A 22,466-nucleotide genomic window follows, 5' to 3' on the forward strand; every position below is an offset into this window, starting at 1 on the left:
GACTGAACTGCAGCTTTAAGCAAAGATCTCTAGCACAGGACACACATTTTAAAATTACTAGCACACAAAATATCTGAATTTGATTCTGAATGGAGTCCATATCGAATCAACTTGGTGTGTAAAAACTACTTGTATTTGTGCATTGTAATATATTGGGGAAATGTGATGCCTTGTATGTAAATAAGTACAGATGTAGCAGACATTATTGCACTCGCTGGCGCCCCTTTTTCAACACGTGAATAATTCAGACAATGGGGTCTGTTACCGCTGGTGCGTTGTCCTGCTGCAACACTCAAGCGGGGGCAGTGACGACTGCTACATCTGCACTTTGACATCGCGTCATCCAGACAGTCTTCTTTCTAAGTGTGGACTAGTGTAGTTTTTAATATAGGAGATAACAAATGGTGTCACGTGAGCTAGAGATTTTATCAGGTTTTCAACCCAAATAATGAGACTGATAAGGCAGCAGCCAAAATCTGTGCGAATAATGCACCATACAAAAAAAGATAGGGAGGGCTTGGAACAAATGCAAAACAATGATTGGACATGAGACCATTAGGTTTAATAGCTCATTGACATTGGTTAATGTTTTGTCCTTATAGGGGCTGCACCTGTAATGCAAATGATAAGAGACAGAATACAATTAGATGGCACAAAGTGACAACATTCTACAATGTACATCAGTACTTCAATAATTGCCTTATGTTTTATTAATGCTTCGTTTTTTCTCACTTGCATAGCTGATTTAGAATTACTATACAGTTTGCTGTCCGTTTGAATTAGCTCATTATGTATGATAAAGCTGTGTCTTTAATTGCTCCGAAACTAACTTTGGGGCAAATTGTCATCATGTCAAGTCTGAAAACTGGCTTATAAGTTCACCTCATGCCATATAATGTAATTATAATAGTTTGTGGCATCAGGTGAATAGATATAATTTTTTATATATATATATTTTCATATAGATCTTTTCTTTTTCTTTTTTTTTTTTAAATGTTTTCTGCTGCTTAATGAACATGTTTTATTGATTTTATTTTTTGCACAGGTGCCCTTTGTTAATAAATTCATTAGCGGAGAAACTGAGAAACTCTGTTGAGGAAGATGAAGGTGAATACAAAATCCCCTCCTCTCATCCTTTCTCTTCACGCCCGCTCCTGCTGCACTGTCATAGTGTAAAGCCTTTTTCTAGGTAAGAAACTACATTACAACATCAAAATTGTCCATTTTTGCTGATAACATTTTTAAAAAGTTGGTGTTCCTTTTTTGATCTAGCTGGTTTGTGGTTTTTAAAATGCCCTCGTTTGCCATGCTAATTTGTGCCTAGACCTTTTAAGCAACAAAATGTGAAAAATCCTATTTTTTTTTGTTTTTGTTTTTTGTTTTTGTTTTTAAACTCCTAATGCCATTTTATTTTATGCACTGATAATCCTTTGGTTTGGTGCCACTTTGGTCTTTTGAAACGGGCTCAGACACATATCATGTTGAGCCTCCCTTTGGAACACCGCAATAGATCTGTTTCTGATACTTTGTTGCCAAACAGCAGACTGTGTGTAACTCTGAAAGCTGTAACGATGTGTTACACTTGGTAATATAATGTTACATATCCGCTGCAGCATTTCACTAACTGCAGTCAGGAGGTGGCCATTTCGTTAAGCACTATCAGGATTTTTACAAATTTTATAACATGAGCACTACACGATTGCCAGCTTGGGTAAGATTGTACAATTCTACATTGTAACATACTTTACATATATTTTAAAAAAAATTGGTGAATGCAGTATTGCTACTTTAAGTCATATGTGCATGCAGTATATTTAAACAGTGAGCTGAGAGTTGGGAAATGTGTTCTATTTTAAATGAATAACAGTAGAAATAGAGCAATGCATTTTTCCTCCAGAAGTATATATGTAAAAAAAAAAATAATAATGATGGACAGTACTTGTTACTTGTTATACATTTTAAATTGTTCACAATGTTCAGCGCTCCTCGTAATATGGAAAAGATGTGAGAAAGAAAAAGAGCAATATAGTGAAGTACGTTCACATGTAAACGTACTTCACTATATTGCTCTTTTTCTTTCTCGCATCTTTTCCATATTACGAGGAGCGCTGAACATTGTAAACATTTTTGCTGCTGCTGGGAATTGGGAACAATTCAACTTTTCAAGCTGCACCACATCAACATATCTCTAAAAGTTTGGACTTTATTTATGTTAGAGCGCTTCCTATCTTTGCTAAATTATTGTTATACATTTTACAAAATAAAGAAAAATCTAATTGGTGGTGGTGCTACTTTAAGTAACACAGAATCCCTGCAAGCTCTGAATGCCACATCCGATATGAGTACACCCACATATACAGCTAAACCCCGTTATAACGCGCCTTGCTATACCGCGATTCGGTTATAACGCGGTTTTCCCATGGCTCCCGTTTAAAAAAAACTGCTCACACTGCTCACACTGCACACACACTGACACACTGCTCATTGCTCACACTGCACACACACTGCACACTGCACACACACTGCTCATTGCTCACACTGCACACACCTCACACTGCACACACACTGCTCACACTGCACACACACTGACACACTGCTCATTGCTCACACTGCACACACACTGCTCACACTGCACACACACTGCTCACACTGACACACACTGCTCATTGCTCACACTGCACACACTGACACACTGCACACACACTGCTCACACTGACACACACTGCACACTGCACACACACTGCTCATTGCTCACACTGCACATTGCTCACACTGCACACACACTGCTCACACTGACACACACTGCTCATTGCTCACACTGACACACTGCTCACACTGCACACACACTGACACACACTGCACACTGCACACACACTGCTCATTGCTCACACTGCACACACTGACACACTGCTCATTGCTCACACTGCACACACACTGCTCACACTACACACACTGACACTGACACACTGCTCACACTGCACACACACTGACACACACTGCACACTGCACACACACTGCTCATTGCTCACACTGCACACACTGACACACTGACACACTGCACACACACTGCTCACACTGACGCACACTGCACACTGCACACACACTGCTCATTGCTCACACTGCACATTGCTCACACTGCACACACACTGCTCACACTGACACACACTGCTCATTGCTCACACTGACACACTGCTCACACTGCACACACACTGACACACACTGACACACACTGCACACTGCACACTGCACACACACTGCTCATTGCTCACACTGCACACACTGACACACTGCTCATTGCTCACACTGCACACACACTGCTCACACTGCACACACACTGACACACACTGACACACTGCTCACACTGCACACACACTGACACACACTGCACACTGCACACACACTGCTCATTGCTCACACTGCACACACTGCTCATTGCTCACACTGCACACACTGACACACTGCTCATTGCACACTGCACACACACTGCACACACACTGACACACACACACACACACACACACACACACACACACACACACACACACACACACACACACTACACTTATACATAAATCAGCCTTACCTTACCTTGGGGATGATTTTTGAGGCATGTGGCTGCAGGGTGGGGGTGGTGCTGCGGTGGAGGGGGATGATGGCTGCTGCGGGGGCCCCCGATGCTGCGGGGGCTGGTGGGATGGCCCGGTGCAGCGCGGGGGGGCAAGGGGGGGGGAGGGCAGGACGACCCTGCGCTACGGCAGGGCCAGGGGGCCCTGTATTGCGGCGCGAGGGCCCTGTGCTGCGGCGGGGGGAGCCGGACCGGAGGGGAATCCCCCCTCCCATCTCCTGTCACGCGGTGGCAGGGGGAGCCGGAACCGGAGGGGAATCCCCCCTCCCATCTCCTGTCACGCGGTGGCAGGGGGAGCTGGACCGGAGGGGAATCCCCCCTCCCATCTCCTGTCACGCGGTGGCAGGGGGAGCCGGACCGGAGGGGAATCCCCCCTCCCATCTCCTGTCACGCGGTGGCAGGGGGAGCCGGACCGGAGGGGAATCCCCCCTCCCATCTCCTGTCACGCGGTGGCAGGGGGAGCCGGAACCGGAGGGTAATCCCCCCCTCCCATCTCCTGTCACGCGGTGGCAGGGGGAAGCCGGGACCGCGGGTAAAAACACTGATGCGGCGGCCATTTTTTTTTTTTAAATTAGCGCGACCCCGTTAGTAACGCGGTGGTCTCGGGGTGGACCCCGAGGACCGCGTTATAACGGGGTTTAGCTGTATTATGCATATGTCAAAAGGGTGCTATTGGGTGTGACCAAATGTACTGTATACAACAAAAATGCTCTTTTACATAACCTTCAAAGGCGGCAGGCTGTACCCCAGCTAAGAAACTGTTCTTTGAATGTAAGGTCATAATTGTGGTTGCTTTATATAAATATTAATAAAATAATTACATTATATCAAATAATAGACTTCATGGTTTCCTTTGTACGCGAGTGGCCATGTTCAGTGCCCTGTATCCCTCAGCTATACAATTGTAACATTCCATGATGTCATTTATGACTGCTTTTGATGAGGACGATTTGATAATCACATTAGGGTGTGTGTAAAAGGTTGCGATTTTTAATTTAAAGCAGCAATCCTTCCTATTTTCCACGTTTTTTTTTTTTTTAATCATTTAAAAAAATAAAATAGCAGGATTCAGATTTGAAGGTCCGCTGCGGTTGGACTACCTGGGCACACCACGGTTCCCAAGATGTTTTTAAGTTGATATTTTACTTCCCAGGTTTTTAATTTCAAAAGTAGGGCTACGACACGGGCAACAAAAACTGTATCTCAAGCAATTGCCCATGTGGTTAAGCACCAGAAGTCCCCTTCTCCCCCCCCTCTTCCCTAGTTAAAATTCTGTACAAAAAAGTAATCTGGGGGTATGTAAGGCGGGATTGCTACAATAGTAGCGACATATCAGAAGAAAGACAAAACATGGTGCCTTTTCTTTTATTTATTTATTTTTTAAATAAAGGCTAGTACATATAGGCAGGCTATAACCATAATTATAGGCTAAAGCAGTCAAATTCCATTATTGAAAACCCTGCTCTCTGATTGGTTAAAATTCCGGGCATTATCCAATCAGTATTGCCCGGAATTTTAGCAGCTTGCAAAGTGCAGTTTTCAATGTGTTTATTTCCCGCCAATCAGCTTTCAGAACAGCTGAGACAGGGCAGGGGATTGGTTAGAATGAAGTTACAGCTCTGAGACAGGGCAGGGGATTGGTCAGGAAGTATCAGCCACGGATTGACTCCTCCCCCTCCCGAGCTGACTGAGATTTTCTGAGCAGATTCAGTTTAATTGGGGGGTTGGTGGGGGAGAGTCAACAACGTTTAGTAAGTGGCTGTCTGCAGTTTCTTTGTGGCTGCAGTTTGTGTGTGTGTGTGTGTGTGTGTGTGTGTGCTATGCTGTTGTATATCTGTGTAGAGGTGCTGTGTGTGTATAAAGCTCCAGTGTGTGTGTGTGTGTGTCAGTGTCAGCAGCAGTATTTATGGATGTAGCGTGTGTAGCAGCAGTTTGTGTGTATAGAGGTGCTGTGTATAGAGGTGTTGTGTGTGTATGTTGTGTGTAGAGGTATTGTGTTGTGTATAGAAGGGCAGTGTGCTGTGTGTAGAGGTGGGGGGGAGAGTGCAAAGTTTCTTAAGTGACTGCATTTTTTATTGTTGCTGCGGTGTGGGTGTGTGGGTGTGTGTGTTGTGCTGTTGTATGTGTAGCAACAGTGTGTGTGTGTGTGTGTGTGTGTGTGTGTGTGTGTGTGTGTGTGTGTGTGTGTGTAGAGATGTTGTGTTGAGGTGGGGGGGGGAGAGTGCAAAGTTTCTTAAGTGACTGCATTTTTTATTGTTGCTGCAGTGTGTGTGGGTGTGTTGTGCTGTTGTATGTGTTGAGCTCGTGTGAGTGTGAATAGAGCTAGTGTGTGTGTGTGTGTGTGTGTGTGTGTGTGTATAGAGCTCCAGTGTGTGTGTGTGGAGTGTGTAGAGATGGTGTGTTGTGTGTAGAGGTGGGGGGGGGGAGAGTGCAAAGTTTCTGGAGTGTGTGTGGAGTGTGTGTGGAGTGTGTGTGGAGTGTGTGTGGAGTGTGTGTGGAGTGAAGAGTGCAAAGTTTCTTAAATGACTGCATTTTTTGTTGTTGCTGCGGTGTGGGTGTGTGTGTTGTGCTGTTGTATGTGTAGCAGCAGTTTGTGTGTGTGTGTGTGTATGTAGAGCTAGTGTGTGTGTGTGTGTGTGTATGTATAGCTAGTGTGTGTGTGTGTGTGTGTGTGTGTGTAGAGAGGTTGTGTTGTGTGTTGAGGTGGGGGGGGGGGAGAGTGCAAAGTTTCTTAAGTGACTGCATTTTTTATTGTGGCTGCAGTGTGCGTGTGTGTGTGTGTGTGTGTGTTGTGCTGTTGTATGGATAGCAGCAGTTTGTGTGTAGAGCTCGTGTGTGTGTGTGAATAGAGCTTGTCTGTGTGTGGAGTGTGTGTGGAGTGTGTGAAGAGGTGCTGTGTTGTGTGTAGAGGTGGGGGGGAAGGGGAAGAGTGCAAAGTTTCTTAAGTGACTGCATTTGTTATTGTGGCTGCAGTGTGTGTGTTGTGCTGTTGTATGTGTAGCTGTGTGTGTGTGTGTGTGTGTATAGAGCTCGTGTGTGTGTGTGTGTCAGTGTCGGTGTCAGCAGGTGTGTGTGTGTGTGTGTGTGTGTGTGTGTGTGTGTGTGTGTGTGTGTGTGTGTGTGTGTGTGTGTGTGTGTGTGTGTGTGTGTGTGTGTGTGGCAGCAGTTTGTGTGTGTGTGTGTGTACACAGAGGGGGCGGCTTTGTGTGGATATAATTATCTGCAGTGTAAGCGTATATAGAGGTGGTTTCACGTATTTACCATTTATTTAAATAAAAAAATCTATTTAACTATACAAAAGTGTCTATTATTTATGAAATAAGCCTACATTTAGCCTATAATAGTAATAATCCCCTCAGAACAGGGCATTACTGACCAATAATGCCCTGGCTGGGTTAAAGTCCCTCGGCTTCGCCTCGGGCCTTCAACTCTTCCAGTAATGCCCTGTTCTTCTGGGATTATTACTTAAATGTTAAACAAATTGCCTTTTTATTTTTATTGACCAATAGATGGGGTGTAAAAAAAAAAACACAGAAATCCCATATTCTAACCACAAGGCCATTGCATAACCAATGTGTTTTTTGCTGGCAAATGTACAGTATGAAGAATACCTTTTACTGATGTTTGCACAATATAGTGTGGTAAGAAGAAATGGATATGGTTTTATTTTCTGCAGCAGGGTTTGTGTGGTCCCTTAACATCATTTTTTTTTTTTTTTGCAGGTTTGCTTGTAATGCGTATGTTTTTCAAAACAATATTTTCATCTTGTTTTGCACATAATTTCCCAGAATCCCTAGCTGCAGTGGAAGCATTGTATGCTAGGAGATGATGGGGAAGGACAGGGTTGCAGACCTGTCTGAGATGTGAATGTGCTCACAAGTGAGATTTTTCACAACGTTAATTCTAGATTTTGTATCACTATATGTAGCTTTTAGCTCATGAAATTATCGATGGCCAGTACAATGATTATAATCTTTTTATTTGTTTTTTTTCTCCATGACTAACTTTTTAGAATGTGTGAGAATGGACTGTGTTTGACAAATGGAACACACAATGGCACAACAGAGACGAAAAAATTAAAACCTCCAGATCTTGGTATGCAAAATATTTTCTTGTTCCTTATTTTTTTTTTTTTTAATTTAGAGATGGTAAGATGTATGCACATTTTACTGGATAGCAGTGATTTGAGAAAGATGTGTATCCAACTTGTTTTCTTGTAATGTTTAGGTGACGTCTTTGCCACAAGTATTGTTCCAATCCCTTTACCTCCAGCATGGCCTTCAACTAGAGAGAACCAACAGCATGGTTCTTCTCTCAACAAGATTCCCTCCGATTATGACCTTCTGGTGCCCCATCCAGGTGCATATATTTTAAAGCTTTTCTTTTTTGTGTGAATTTTAAATAAGATGGGGAACAACTTAATTTCCTTTGGATAATGTGAAAGTTCAGATTCACAATGTTGACTAAAATAATGTTTGAGTTAAGAAATGTTGTTGTTGCCTAGTTTCGCTTGCTGCAAAAAAAATGTTTATTGTTAATTAAACACAGCCAGTTGCAAGGGAAAGCTTTTTATCACAACTTTCTTGATAATGCATTAGGAAAAAAATAGCCACCATGAAGATTGCATGAACGCATCAAACGATCTTATTTGTTAGAGATACCATGGCTGTTTTGATTTTCTTGTCTTTGGAAAATGTTTGATTCTAGTAGCATTACCTGAGCTCAGGCTGGATGAATCTGGTATCGTGCGCAGTTTTCATGATCTTGTAGGACTGGGTTCACCATCATAAAACAAACAATGTTGCACTTCCATTATTACATAGGGACTTATTTCCTTGTCAATGCTCAAGGAAAATAAAACCAGGATATTTTGCTAAACTTCCTAAATATACCTTCACAATACTCCAATATTAAAGCTGCCGTTACCCACAACATTACTTATTTTGAAAGTGCGTGCCATGTGGTGCCCTGTAAAGCGTAATACAACCTTATTTGTATGTTGTTTTTTTAATTGTATTTTCATTATTATTTAACGCCCAACTCCTGCTTCGTATTATCACTTTCACCACTCCACCAGGCAACACAAAGTTGTTTTCCATGCAGAAATCAAAGGGTCTTATTAGAAAAAAATGCTGGCATCCATATATTCTAGTTTCTCTGAGGTCTATCAATGTCAAGACGTGAGAGCAGCTTAGCAGCCACATTAGCTTGCTTTTTGGGCATATTTATTTAAGAAAATACTATTAAAACAATTAGTGAGAAAAGAAAAAAGAAACTAGAGTGGTGTAAACTAATATCCTCATGTACATGATTGAATAAATGGGCAACAAATAATTAATCATGCAGGGGCAACAGACCCTTTGAAGTAAATAAGGTAAAAGACACAAAAATTCTATTAGTTTCATGATTAGTGTTTATTTTCCATAATGAAAGAACATATCCTATGTAGCAGTTACACATTATGTAGAATATTGCTCCGAAAATTGTATAAGAAAAGCTTGCTAAATACGGACTGTTTGTGAGAGACTTGTTGATCGCATTTGAAATGCAACAATAGTACATGGAAATGTATCAATGAAATGTAAATTCTGTTTCTTGTAACACATAGCAGTTTTGCCCTAATTCTAACTGCCAAGAGTCCTTTAATAGGGATCCTTTTTACACGTGCAGACAAGCGTTGAGCTGTAAATATGAATCCGAATGATCTATGTAGACGAACACAGTTTAAGGGGAAAAATGTCAAGCAGAACACTATTTTTTAGCTTTGTTGATCCACTAGAGTAGATACTATATTTTTAAAGTGGACTTGAGCATGTAAAATTCTACCTGAAAAGTGGGTGTGTATATATCTATAATCCATATCCTTCCCTCAAATCCTTATCTCACTGCCTCAAAGGGGTGGGAAGGTGGCAGCGGGTGTTCAAGATGATGTATACCAGCATTTTGTGCTGGTAAGTTTAGCCATACTATGAATGGGTAATATTCCCTGCTAAAGTGGGAAAAGTACTTGTCAACATGCTTATGATGCTGGCACGGCAAGTAAGGCCTCTACCCCCAAATATGGAACACACCTGAAAAGCAATGTACCTCATTCTCTGGAGGCTGGATTGTCCCTGGGATTGACAGCGTTCAGGAGGAAGGAAAGAAGGCAGAAGGTGCTAAGAATCCCCAGTGGTTAAACTAAAGTGGTAATTCAAACCCATTGAAACCTAAACCTAGCTACCTATAACTGCTGGAATCGCTCCAGTGAAGCAGCACGGGAAGACAAACTTCAAAGATGAAATTAGATATTGTTGGCTTCGGTCAAGTGTGAAGAAAAGATGAATGCCTCATTAAGCTCAAAACACCTACTATATTTTAGAGGAATACAAAATAGCAGAATTAATGGAGTTGGCTTCATTATTAACACGAGAAGGGGAAAAAAAAGAACATAGTCCAGTATGAAAGCTCATCAGCAAGAGCAGCCAGTATAGTTATTCAGTTGACAGATACAGGCTTCAAATAATCCAAGTGTATGCTCCAACATCGTCATGCGTATCATTAAATGGAAGACTTCTACCATACAATCAAGGGTGTATCCCTGGAGGGGACGTGCAGGCAGTGCACTGCTTTGAGGTGCATATAGAAAAAAGCTGCGACGGTGGCTGGATCAGGTGCAATGTTAGAGTACCTCTACAGCGTCATGTAAACCCTGTTTGTCTTGTTCCTCAATAAGCATAGAAAGGAAAGGGGAGGGTTAAATCCCACTTGTGATGCTAACCAGGAGTAGGCAATGTTGAATCATGATATATTGTATAAACATCTTCATAGCATAAGACAGTTCATATGACCCAGGATTCCAAATAGTCCAATGTTAAAACACACTCCCATAGACTTGCCACTAGCCATATAGGTAAATCTTATGTGGTTGTCTAGGTAACCGTGAAACGCGTTAGAGTGTCCTTTTGGCTGTTTTTACTATGCCCTAAATAAATTTTTGCACCTAGGAATTGTAGTTTGCAGTTTGTGGTTTTAAAAATCTTCTACAGCAGCAGCATATGCACCGCCGTTTTTCCTGCATTTCTTCCACTTGTTCCTCAATAAAGAAGCTTATTTTTATTGCACTTTATTGCACCTGATCCAGCCACCGTCGCAGCTTTTTTCTATATGCACCTCCAAGCAGTGCACTGCCTGCACGTCCCCTCCAGGGATACACCCTTCAGTATCTATTTTGCAGCTGCACACTAAACACAGGACTTCTGGCAACATTGCCAAGTGTGAGTACGCTTTATTATTTTTCTTCCATGGGTGTTATCTAGTGATAAAAACAAATAAGCGCAAATAACACCACTTTAACAGAAAAAAACACAAATATACTGTCCTTTAGAAAGTGCAGCTCCTGAAACAGGACTCAATCCCAATCCAAACAGCAAACGATGAAGAACAGGGTAGAGTCGTGCACCACTAAGTGACACTTTGTTGGGGACATTCAAATCGGAGGACTGCATCATCCAGCCCAGTGGATGCTGTATCGGCCGTGGAGTAGAAGCTGTTGCTGTGTGGAGTGCTGTCCGTCCAATTGACCCAGGGTGGTCTGAATGCTTCCCACAAAGACACTTATGTAAGTGCAATACTTTGTGTTTTTTAATAATTAAAGCAAAATTATACTATTTTGCTTTTTTCCTTCTGTATGTGGATTTTCCCTCCCCTCCTATGGAATATTACCTGTGCTGATCCGGAGTACCTGTCTGGATATAAAGTTGATTACTTCTAACAACCACACTGCCTGAATATCATGTTTAACACGTGAGTGCAAAATTTAAAGAGTCTACAATATTTAATCTATACTGCTGAATTAGACAATATTGCACTATTTGGTGTCTTTATTTCTTCCATGTCCTGATGAAATTTGCACACCTGCTGTTCTTCATCGATGGATGTTATCTAGTCTAGCTCCAGGGGAGTGTTATTATCCTTGGGATTACTAGCTGGGGTCCCACTGTTCATTTATTTTGAGCAGTGTGGCTTACCTATGTTGTATTTCCCTATACCTCCCCATTATAGGAGTATTATTTGACTACATCTGCTAGCAAGTCATTATTGGATTATTGCCTGTATTAATGAGGAAAGCAATATGAATTATTGGATTTATCACTGAACTAAGTGATACATGCATTTTCTCTGAGCAGAGATATAGAGCTTGTCTCTAATATTGCCTGATACCATACAATCAACTAACATAATGATTTTGATGTGACCATTCATTTTATGAGAAATTTCAATGCAAAGATCGGTTCCCGGCAGAAAGACGAAGGATCAGTTGGTTAGGTTGCAGGAATGACAATGGAGACACATTGATAGAATTTCCAGAACGTGAAAACTTCTACAGATGAACCAAAACTTGTCGTCTGAGATGTTGCTGAGCGTTTTTAAGCTGTGGCTCCGGAGACCATGTCTAGCACGGTCACACTGCAAGGTGTCGATGATTCCGTATTGGACACCCCACAGGAATAATCCGCCCGGGCAGTCTTGATCCAGCGGCATGTCCCATTGCCAAAAATTGCATCTTGGCTACATCTGTACATTATTAATTCTTGAAGCAGAGTTGAAATAAAAAATTGGATATGGAATTGACCCAATGGAAAAAAAATTAAAATAACTAAATTCTAGCTAACAAACAAGTAATTGTAAGGACAAACAGTCCTTACCCATTTTGACACAAGGTGTGATCACCGATTGGTTTGCTGCAAATTACAACTGAATGCGAAGATGGAAAGAAGAAAACTGATTAAAAAAAAGACAAAAACAATCAACATCAATAACCTCAAGAATCACTGCAGAGAATTTCAACTAGAGCTGAAAAAGCGCCTCTGCTTGTTTGAAATTAATGGGGACACTTTCAACTACAATCTTCATAATTGTTTGTTCAAGTGCAGAAATAACTGGAGGAATCGCTAACAAAAACAGAACAAAATATCTGATGAAACAAAGCAATTACTGAGACGACAAAAAATGAAGCAATCCCAAGATGCAAGAGTTGAATATGCAGAGCCATGCAAGACAACCCGCAATCGTATAACTGACGATCTAAGAACATTTTACTGTGATATGGTGAAGGCTATTGAAGATCACAAGCTTAAAGAAGATGAAGCATTGATTTGCTGCTTCCCAAACAAGACGATGTATCAACGATAAAAGACCGTGCACTTATCAAAAGGAGGGTTGAGAACTTCTAAATGAAATTGTACGAGAACAGGACATAATCCATCAGAGGAAGCCAGAGAAGAAACCACTGAGCTATCATATGTCCTGCCAAAAGTGGCAAAAGCAATAAAATCCATGAAGAACGAGAAGGCTCCTGGGAAAGAGAATTATAACTGAAATCCTGAAAAGAAGTTGGTGAAGTAGAGAAAGTCCTTGCAAAACTCTTCAAATGCTGCGTGAACAGGAAAATTCCAGATCATTGGGAAAATGCCATAGTTGTCGTCGTCCACAAGAAAGGAGACCAATCAGTCTACTACCAATACCTTACAAGATTTGATGATGCTATTCTGTTGCAACAGACCCTGGACTGTGCACAGCCTAGAAAGCAAGTCGGAGTTTGAGGTGGATGCAACAGAATGGACCACATCAAAGTGATTTCCCGACGTAATTGGTAAAATCTACCATTCATATGTGGGTTCAAATCAAATGCTTTTTTTGTAATCTATGGTCTACACCTCAGCTATTTTAAATCCATTGGGAAGAGAAGTGTTGAAGCGTACATTGATATTATAAAGAACATTTACGAGTGCCACATCAATCATAAGATTACATGAAGATACAAGGGAGAGCGACATGGTGACATTGTCACCAGAGCTTTTCATGGCAACACTTTACTTTTTCTTTGCAATGCAATGTTTTGAACAATTAATCAAAATCAATGGTGAATTCTGGAGTCCCCTGTTACTTTTACCACAATCCCAGAAGACCTTCAGCAACAAATCTGAGAAGTCGCCGGAGCAGGTAAGAAAGTGTGACTTCACTTTGGTCCTGCTGAGATTCAAATGATCAACTAATGAGTCAACTCTGCAAAGATGAAAATAAGTGGAATCGAACTAAAATAAGTTGAAGACGGTCTACCTTGGCCGACAAGTATCCATTAATAGGAACCTTTTGATTGATATCAAAAGCAGAATGAAGATGGTCTTCTTTCTTCCAAATTCACTCCACCCGTGTCAGGAAATTTCTACTGTGCCTCAATCAGAAAGTTGTCGACCAGTGTAATCTGTCTGTGCTCACCTACGGATGTGAAACTTGGACCATAAATGCGAAAATAATTCAGAAGCTTCTGACCACTCAAAGTATGGAGAGATATATGCTTGGTATTACCCGAAGAGACCAGAAAAAGTATGCGCTGGTTCGAAGCCAAACAAATATGTGACGTCACAAAGTTGAAGAAATAATAAATGATAGTGGGCTTGACATATTGGGAAAAAGAAATGACCATTGTTGGTACTCAACTGGCTTCCAAGGAAAATTAAAAGCTGATGATGATGAAGATGTGAGGGTGAAATCAGAAAACTTGTTGGAGTTGTGTGTTCAAATATGTTGAAAGGTGGTTACTGCTGAAATACTATTAAAGTATTGAATATAAAGCAAGTGGGCAGGCACTCGATTGTTTCAAAGTGAATCTTTATTCCTCTAGACCTTTTTCAAGTGCCACTGAACCATTGTGCCGTGAAACCTTATATAACTCCATACCTCACACAAAAGGTGATTTGGGGGGCGGAGGTGGCAAAATCTATGCAAGTCATACATCTGATGTGTGCTAAAATGTGAATACAATAAACAGTGTACACCAGTGGTTCTTAACTGTCTTTTTTTTTCCCCCTCTTTCCGGGCACCCCTAATCACAGGGCTCAATTGCTGAGGCACTCCCACGACAGGGCAGAGATGATCACGGGGAGACAAAGGGCATAACAAAAACATAGCACAGGCGCCAAGCTTCACCTCGCTCCTGCCCATGCTGCTTCCTCCTCTGCTAGGCCAGGAGGAGGGAGGGGGAAAGAGTGAATGCTTGTGTATATATTTTGATATACATACATATGCATACAGTTCTGAGGAAAAGTTTGTGAACCCCATACGATTTTCACATATTTCAAACCTAAAATGATATTAGATCTTAATCGACGTCCTAATAATAGATAAAGATAACCTGATCAAACAAATGACACACAAATGATACTTTTTCAACATTTATTTATCCAAAAATGATTCAACATTCTATATCCATGTGTGAAAAAGTATGTACCTTTTTAGATTCAGTATCTGGTGGCTTCCCCTTGAGCAGCAATGACTTCAACTAAGTGTTTGTATGTATTTATTTATATAGTGCCACTAATGTACATAGCGCTTCAAAGCAGTAATGTACGTGACAATCATATAAATAACTAATATAAATAACGCATAAAGGGGAGAGGTGCTTAAGACATAAGAGTAACATTTAGGCAAAGGAGACCCTCTCCGAAGAGCTTACAATCTAATTTGTTGGTAGGAAGAACGTTCAGAGACCGTAGGCGGGCGTTCTGGTAAGTGTGTCTGCAAGGGGCCAAGGTTAATGTATGAGGTGTTCATTATCCGCAATGGAGCTTCTTATATGCTTCCTTAAGCAGGTTTTTTTGAGGTGGGTCGTAAATGTGGATAGAGAGGGTGCTAGTCGGATATTGAGGGGAAGTGTGGGGCAGTCGATGCAAAGGGTTTAAGGTGGGAGAGGGGTAGAGAGAATACATCTTTGAGCAGAACGTAAGAGTCGAGATGTTGTATAGCGAGAAATTAGGGCTGAGATGTAAGGAGGAGCAGAAGAGTGTAAAACTTTAAAAGTGAGAAGGAGAATTGAGTGTGTGATACGGGATTTGATAAGAAGCCAGGAGAGGGATTTCAGCAATGGAGACGCTGAGACAGATTTCGGAAATAGTAGAGTGATTCTGGCAGCAGCACTTAAAATAGATTGTAGGGGTGACAGGTGAGAGGCAGGAAGGCCAGACAGCAGGAGGTTAAAATAGTCGAGACGCGAGAGAATGGTGGTCTGTGTCAGAGTTTTTGCAGTCGAGAAAGGGCGTATCTTGGTAATATTGCAGAGGAAAAAAACGATAGTTTTTTGCTACCTTTTGAATGTGATAGAGGAGCCGAGTGTGACCCCTAGGCAGCGTGCTTGGGCTACTGGGTGAAGAATAGTACTTCCAACAGAAATGTGGATGGAGAAAATAGGGACAGGTTTGGGAGGAACTATGAGGAGCTCTGTTTTTGCCATGTTAAATTTAAGTCGGCAGAGGCCCATCCAGCATGATATAGCCGAGAGGCTAAGTGTTTCGTTTAACTGCTGGTCAGTCTCTCACATCAGTTTTGAGGAATTTTGGCCTATTTCTCCTTACAGAACTGCTTCAACTCAGCGACATTTTACGGCTTCCTACCTTTTCTATGCTGTTTAGTTCCAGACTTGGACTAAGCCATTCTAAAAGGCAGAATTTCTTCTTCTGCAGCATACACATTTTTAGGATAATTGTCTTGCTGCATGACCCACTTTCGCTTCAGCTCATTGACAGATAACCTGACCTTCTCCTGTAGAATCTTCTTATACAATGCAGAATTCATGGTTTATCAATGATAGCAATCCGTCCAGGTCCAGAGGAAGCGAAGCAGCCCCAAACCATCACACCAACCACCATGCTTGACGATTGGGATGAGGTTCTTCTGTTCGAATGCAGTGTTTGGTTTTCGCTAAACATAACATTTCTTATTGAGGCCAAAAAGTTCTACCTTTGACTCATCTGTCCAGAGAACATTGTTCCAGAAGTGTTGTGGATCATCTATGTGCTTATTGATGAACTTCAGACCTGCAGCAATGTTCATTTTAGAGAGCAGTGGTTTCCTCCTGGTTATCTTTCCATGACCACTATTCTTGTTCAGTCTTGTTCTGATACTGGAGACCGGAACACTCACATTAGCCAAAGCGAGAGTGGCCAGCAGATCCTTTGGATGTTACTCTGGGGTTCTTTGTAACTTCCTGGATGATTGCCGGTTTGTTCTTGGAGAGATTTTGGTAGGATGACCGCTCCTGGGTAGAGTGACTGGTCTTGAACTTTCTCCATTTGTAGATTATCTGTCTGACAGTTGATTGGTGGAGCCCCAAATGTATTGAAATGGTTTTGTAACCCTTTCTAGACTGACGAGCATCAATAACTGTTTTTCTGAGGCCCTGAAAGATTTCTTTTGAATGTGGTATAACATGTTTCCACACACATGTACGGTGTTAACCAAACTCACAAAGTTTCTGATCTTTATATACTGCTGCGGCCAAGTTTATTCGAGCATTTGCCCGTTCTTGGCCGCAGCAGTAGCCTGGCGCGCGCCCGAGAGTGACGGGCGCGCGCCGAAGCAGCGGAAGAGCGCCCTCCGATCGGGGCGCTCTCCCTACCGCTGCCGGGTCCGCCGGGTCCCCCGGAACCCCCTGCCGCTGTCCCGCGATCGCGGGACACCAGGGCTCCCTCGGGGAGCCCCTGGACGCGCGTGCAGGGGGCGCACGCTCCCGAAGACGCGTGACCGCGCGTCTATGACGCGCGGCACGCCGAGGGGCGGCCACTAGCAAGCCGGGAGATTTCCCGGCTTGCGGTACCGACCACACTTGAATAAAGTGTGTCGGTACTGTAGTGTGTGGCCTCCGAAACTCGCACCTAAAGATCTACCGAATTATTTAAACACCTGATTCTATATATCCCCTTTAATTTAGCTGTTAAAATCAGGGTTTCACTTACTTTTGCACATACCGTACCCTGACTCTAAATTACTCATTTGTTTGCGTAATTCATACATCATCATACATATTATGTATGTAACTATTTTGTTTAAAAAGAAATGGAATTGGTTAATATAAACTCTATTGGATATTTAAGAAATGTTGGTTTTGATTCAAGGAGGTTATTATGGAAAACATATGGACTTCTGTTATCATTGGGATTCACAAACTTTTTCTCACACTGTATATAAACACATGCAGAGGATTATACATAACAAACAAATGTACAAGTACACACGTATAATGCATACATACATTAGATATATAGATATTAGAACATATATATAGATATATAGAAGATATATAGATATATAGAAACAAAGGGGGACACTTTAAAGCTATCCGCTGTTGGTGATTACAACCTTTTTGTTAGTTTTGCCACTCTGGGAGCCGTAACCCTCTATCTTCTTGACAATATCAATGCCCTCTACGACTTGGCCGAACACCACATGTTTTTCATGTGTGCTTGATAAATCATCCAAAAATCTACTCGACGAACCAAAAAAAATCTACTCGCCACCTAGCCCTGCCCCCAGTCACGCCTTTTAAAAAAAAAAAAAAAATCCTAGTAAGAACTAATATCATTTGTTTTTGACATAAAAACAGTTTATTGTATTACATTTATACTTGACTACAATTAGTCCTTTGTGTGTGTGTGTGTGTTTTTTTTTTTGTGTGTGTGTCTGATGACCCCACTAATCTAGAAAAAATAGCCAGATATGAATGACTAGTTTCCTGAACCCCTTAACCAGTGCCTGGATGCCCCCACTTCAAAATTTTCTAAAGCGGCAAATCCCGCCTGGGATCTTACCTGATCTGCAGTCCCACAATGTCCATGTACCCTCATTCCCGCAATGTTATATATTGGAGGGGAGGTGTTCCCTACCTGTCTTCTGGGTTAGGGGGGATTCCAATGTCTCCCGTGTGAAGCTCGAGTTAGATCTCGAACAAAGCATTATAGGTTATTTCGGTGTAGTATAGGGCAGTTACGATATAAGGTAAATACGATATTGTGTGTGTGTGTGTGTGTGTGTGTGTGTGTGTGTGTGTGTGTGTGTGTGTGTGTGTGACAGGGGTAGGGGGTAGGTGACTGGGGTAGGTGACTGGGGTAGGGGGTAGGTCACTGACTGACTGGGGGTAGGGGGTAGGTGACTGTGACTGACTGGGGGTACACACATGCACACCCAGCATATCACACACACACACACACACACACACACAGCATCTCACATACAAAGACCCAGCATCTCACACACACGTACACACACACACCCAGCATGTCACACACACACACCCAGCATGTCACACACACACACACACACACACACACACACACACACACACACACACACACCCAGCATGTCACACACACAGATCCAGCATGTCACACACACAGATCCAGCATGTCACACACGCACACACCCAGCATGACACACACGCACACCGCATCTGACACACAGACCCAGCATGTCACACACACACACACACACACACACACACACAGATCCAGCATCCATCAGACACGGGGGGAGGGGGCTTTGGGGATTGTAATTCATGAGACAAGGGGGGAAGACATGAGGCGAGTACTTACTTTCTCTATAAACAGCATTGTAAAGGAATGGCGGACTTCACTGCTCCTGCTCATATAGAGCCTGGCTGCATGCCAAAAAAAAGTCTTGGCAGCGGGCCAACTCGCGTCCGGCCAATCGGGGATTTTTTTTTTCGGCGCGAGCAGGGGAAAATAGAAAGAGAACCGCATGCGCTGCTTGGGCGGCCATGACGCATCGCCAGCATCCCAAATCCGATCGCCCGTGGTGACCGGGTGATTGGATTTGTCGAGCACTGTATTGATAGATATATAGATATAGATATATATATATATATATCTATATCTATATATCTATATGTACACACATTAAAAATCCTGCTTCATATGCACACAAGTGCACGTTGACCTTAGTCAATTTATATACACGTCATATATAAATATAATATATACGTACATACATACACACTAATGCATGTGTACACACTCGTACATAAAAAATAAATCGGTACACATGCACCAACACATTAAAGAAAGCATACATAAATATGACATTTTGAAACTATGCCCTCTTGCTATATATGTATGGAGTGATATCTAATTGTTTTTCTACAGGAGATTTGTTATCAGAAGGGCTGAAGTGTATTAAGATTAATTGCTAAACACTCAAGCTTTTGCTTCTCTTGGAACAGCACAACCCTTATTTTTGCCTTAGTGTTATGTACAGCATTGCATTTTAATCTTTCCTTCGGGGTCATAAATTACATCACAAATCATAAATGTCTGACTCCTAAAACAAGGTGGAAACACATTTCAGTAACTGCAATTTTTAAAGCTTCAATTTTAGCTTCTTAAGTGTAAATGTTTAATATATTCCACTGGCTACATTTGTGAATTTCTGAATAAATTCTTTCAAATACTACTTGAAGTGTGTCACTTTTTGTACAGCACTTTAAAATGAATTAGGCCCACTTTCATTGGCAAAGCTTCAGAAGGCAATTTGGTAAATGTTTGTATTTACATCTGTAAAATATCCTTATTTCTCTGTCTTAGATTAACCTGGCATAACAGACCTCAGTAATTCTGGTCACATCATATAAAAATGACTTTTTTTTTTTAAAGATAAATACATATAAAAATAGTACAAAATGGTGGTGACATTCCAAACAAGTTATGATATTTTTCAAGATGGTTGCATAATTTTCTGTTTCTGAGTGGGATCCATGTTTTTGATCTTAAAATCATGATAAAACTTCTCTCCATCTTCTGATTTAATCCTGTCTCTCTCGTCATGGTTGAATCATTCTGTGCCTCTCCTATGCTACCCTGCTACATATTTATACAGTTAATATCCCTTTGTCAGCTCCTGTTGTAACATTCTTATTACCAAATAAAGTTATTCTTCAAACTGATCTCATCTGATAAGGAACTGGCCACGTCTCCATACAGAGAATAACCTAATATGGCAGGTCTTCTAGAAACATCTCAGAACTCCTTCTGCCATCACCTCTTCTGGTTGCATCAGCTCTAACCAATTGTCCATAATCACTCAATTGAACTCTGTAGAGAAGCTCTGTTTAGGTGACAAACAGCTGCACTCTTAAATATAACTAAATCTACAATCCCAATGTAACTGAATTTTATCAGAATAAACGAAATTAAGAATATGCGATATGTATGTAAAAAAAACAGACAATATACTGTAGACTTTGACATTTTGTTTTCATAATGGATTCATGCATATTACAATATACAGTAATTATATCACTGAACTGGATTTCTTACAACGTACAAGGCTTTGTGTTTACAGAAGATTGTTGTGGTGTTTTAGGTAAAGCATTGGCTCGGTAAGTAAAAACGAAGTGGAACATTAGTGAGAAAAGTGCAAATAATATAAATTGATACAATTCCAATAGTCCTTGAAGTCCGATAGGCTGCCTAACGAGTCTACACAACCAGAATGGATATGATAACGAAAAAGACCTGTATGGTGCAAAGGATGACAACCCAAAGTGGACCGCAAACAGTTCTTCCGTGGATCCTTCCCGGTCTGTTATGCTGATGCGTGGCTCCAGAATAGTCTCACGGCACTCCAGCATGTATATGGATGATTACAAAACAGGGCACTAATAGTGCATTATCTTTGACTATTTAGTCCAGAGGAAAAGCAGTACTGCAATTGTAATGGACTGAACACGTCAGTGCTAAGATAACATATTCCATAAAAATATTATTTAATGGGTTAGTACAACAATAAAATAATATGCTTCAGATACAATAACTGTTTGCCGTCCACACTGGGTTGTCATCCATGGTGCCACACAGGTCTTTTTTGTCATCAGTAAGTAAAGACACGGACACTATAAACAATGACATTGAGTTTGAATCAGGGGAACCTGGTTCAATTCCTGGTGTCTGCTCTACACCAGTGCTCAGTGTTTATGTAATCCTTTCGTGTTGGAATTCACTAAACTGTGTTTTAGTTGTATGCCTTGCTGGAATTGTACCGTTCATGTGGTTTTAGAAAGTAATTGTACTTTTTCATGATGAGAACGGCACTTTTAAAAGAAAAAAAGCTCTTCTAAGTTTATTTGTAAATAAGTACTAGTATTACTACAGTTGTATAATACATTTTTTTTAAAAATAGGTTTACTCTATACCCCGAAATACAATCACATCTTGGATCCTGAATGTCTGAATCTATGGAGTTTTCAGACCCTAGATTTGCTTAGAAAACACTTAAAAACCAATGAGACCTAGATTGAGAAATCTAAGCATCATAAAACAGAAAATAAATTGGTTTAGGAGAGATTACATGGTTTTGGGGAGAAATAAAAAGCTTTTCCTGAACGTACGCAACCGTTGTTTACATGGTGATGCCTATAGCTGACTTTTGCATTTAAAACAAATTTAAAATGAGAGCCTTATGGTTTTTATGGCATGGCTTTTTTATGTATTTGCTTCACCTCAAATTTTCTCTTGAGACGAACATAACAGGAGGACAAAGAAAGATACAAGCAGCGCACTGAGGATCAATCTATAAATTGTATTACAAATAAATCTAAATTGATAAAAAGGCATCCAGGAAAACCTGAGTGCAAAATACAAGCATAAAAACAATAATATATTATAAAAATAACAATAAAATACATTGGAAGTGAACTTGCTGCCTATAGCATTGTAAGGCAGGTAGACCGGGGAACATGAAGGATAACAGACGGAACGATGGTAAATCTCTCCGGAGAAGGATCACCGTCAGCAGATGGAGAAAAAAAAAACCTCACTCAAAAGCGACCCGACTGCGAACAGGGTAACCTTTGCATGACCTCAATGCGTTTCGCACGTCTGCTTCGTCAGGGGTTCATGTCTAAAGGTTACGCTTGCCGCTTATAAGCTCCTATCTTTCAGTCAGTTAAATCCAAACCTATTTAACCATAATAGTTTGTTCTTGTATAGGTCTGCTAGTTTGATGTAGTGCTTTA

The 22,466-nt window shown here is 41.2% G+C and overlaps 1 protein-coding gene across 6 annotated transcripts in view; it reads left to right on the forward strand.

Annotated features, from left to right (window-relative positions):
• CBLB (Cbl proto-oncogene B) overlaps positions 1-22,466 on the forward strand; it is a 132,246-nt gene that overhangs the window by 98,884 nt on the left and 10,896 nt on the right. For all 6 annotated transcript variants that reach the window (XR_012799856.1, XM_075590093.1, XM_075590092.1 and 3 more), the window contains 3 exons: positions 1,046-1,189; positions 7,638-7,720; positions 7,853-7,984. Coding sequence is in view for 5 of the 6 variants with exons in the window: in XM_075590093.1 (XP_075446208.1) it covers positions 1,046-1,189; positions 7,638-7,720; positions 7,853-7,984 (359 nt within the window). In the remaining variant the exon portion in view is untranslated. The remainder of the gene's footprint in view (positions 1-1,045; positions 1,190-7,637; positions 7,721-7,852; positions 7,985-22,466) is intronic.

This window comes from Ascaphus truei, chromosome 3 (assembly GCF_040206685.1).
Source record: "Ascaphus truei isolate aAscTru1 chromosome 3, aAscTru1.hap1, whole genome shotgun sequence".
Classification (NCBI taxonomy): Eukaryota; Metazoa; Chordata; class Amphibia; order Anura; family Ascaphidae; genus Ascaphus; species Ascaphus truei.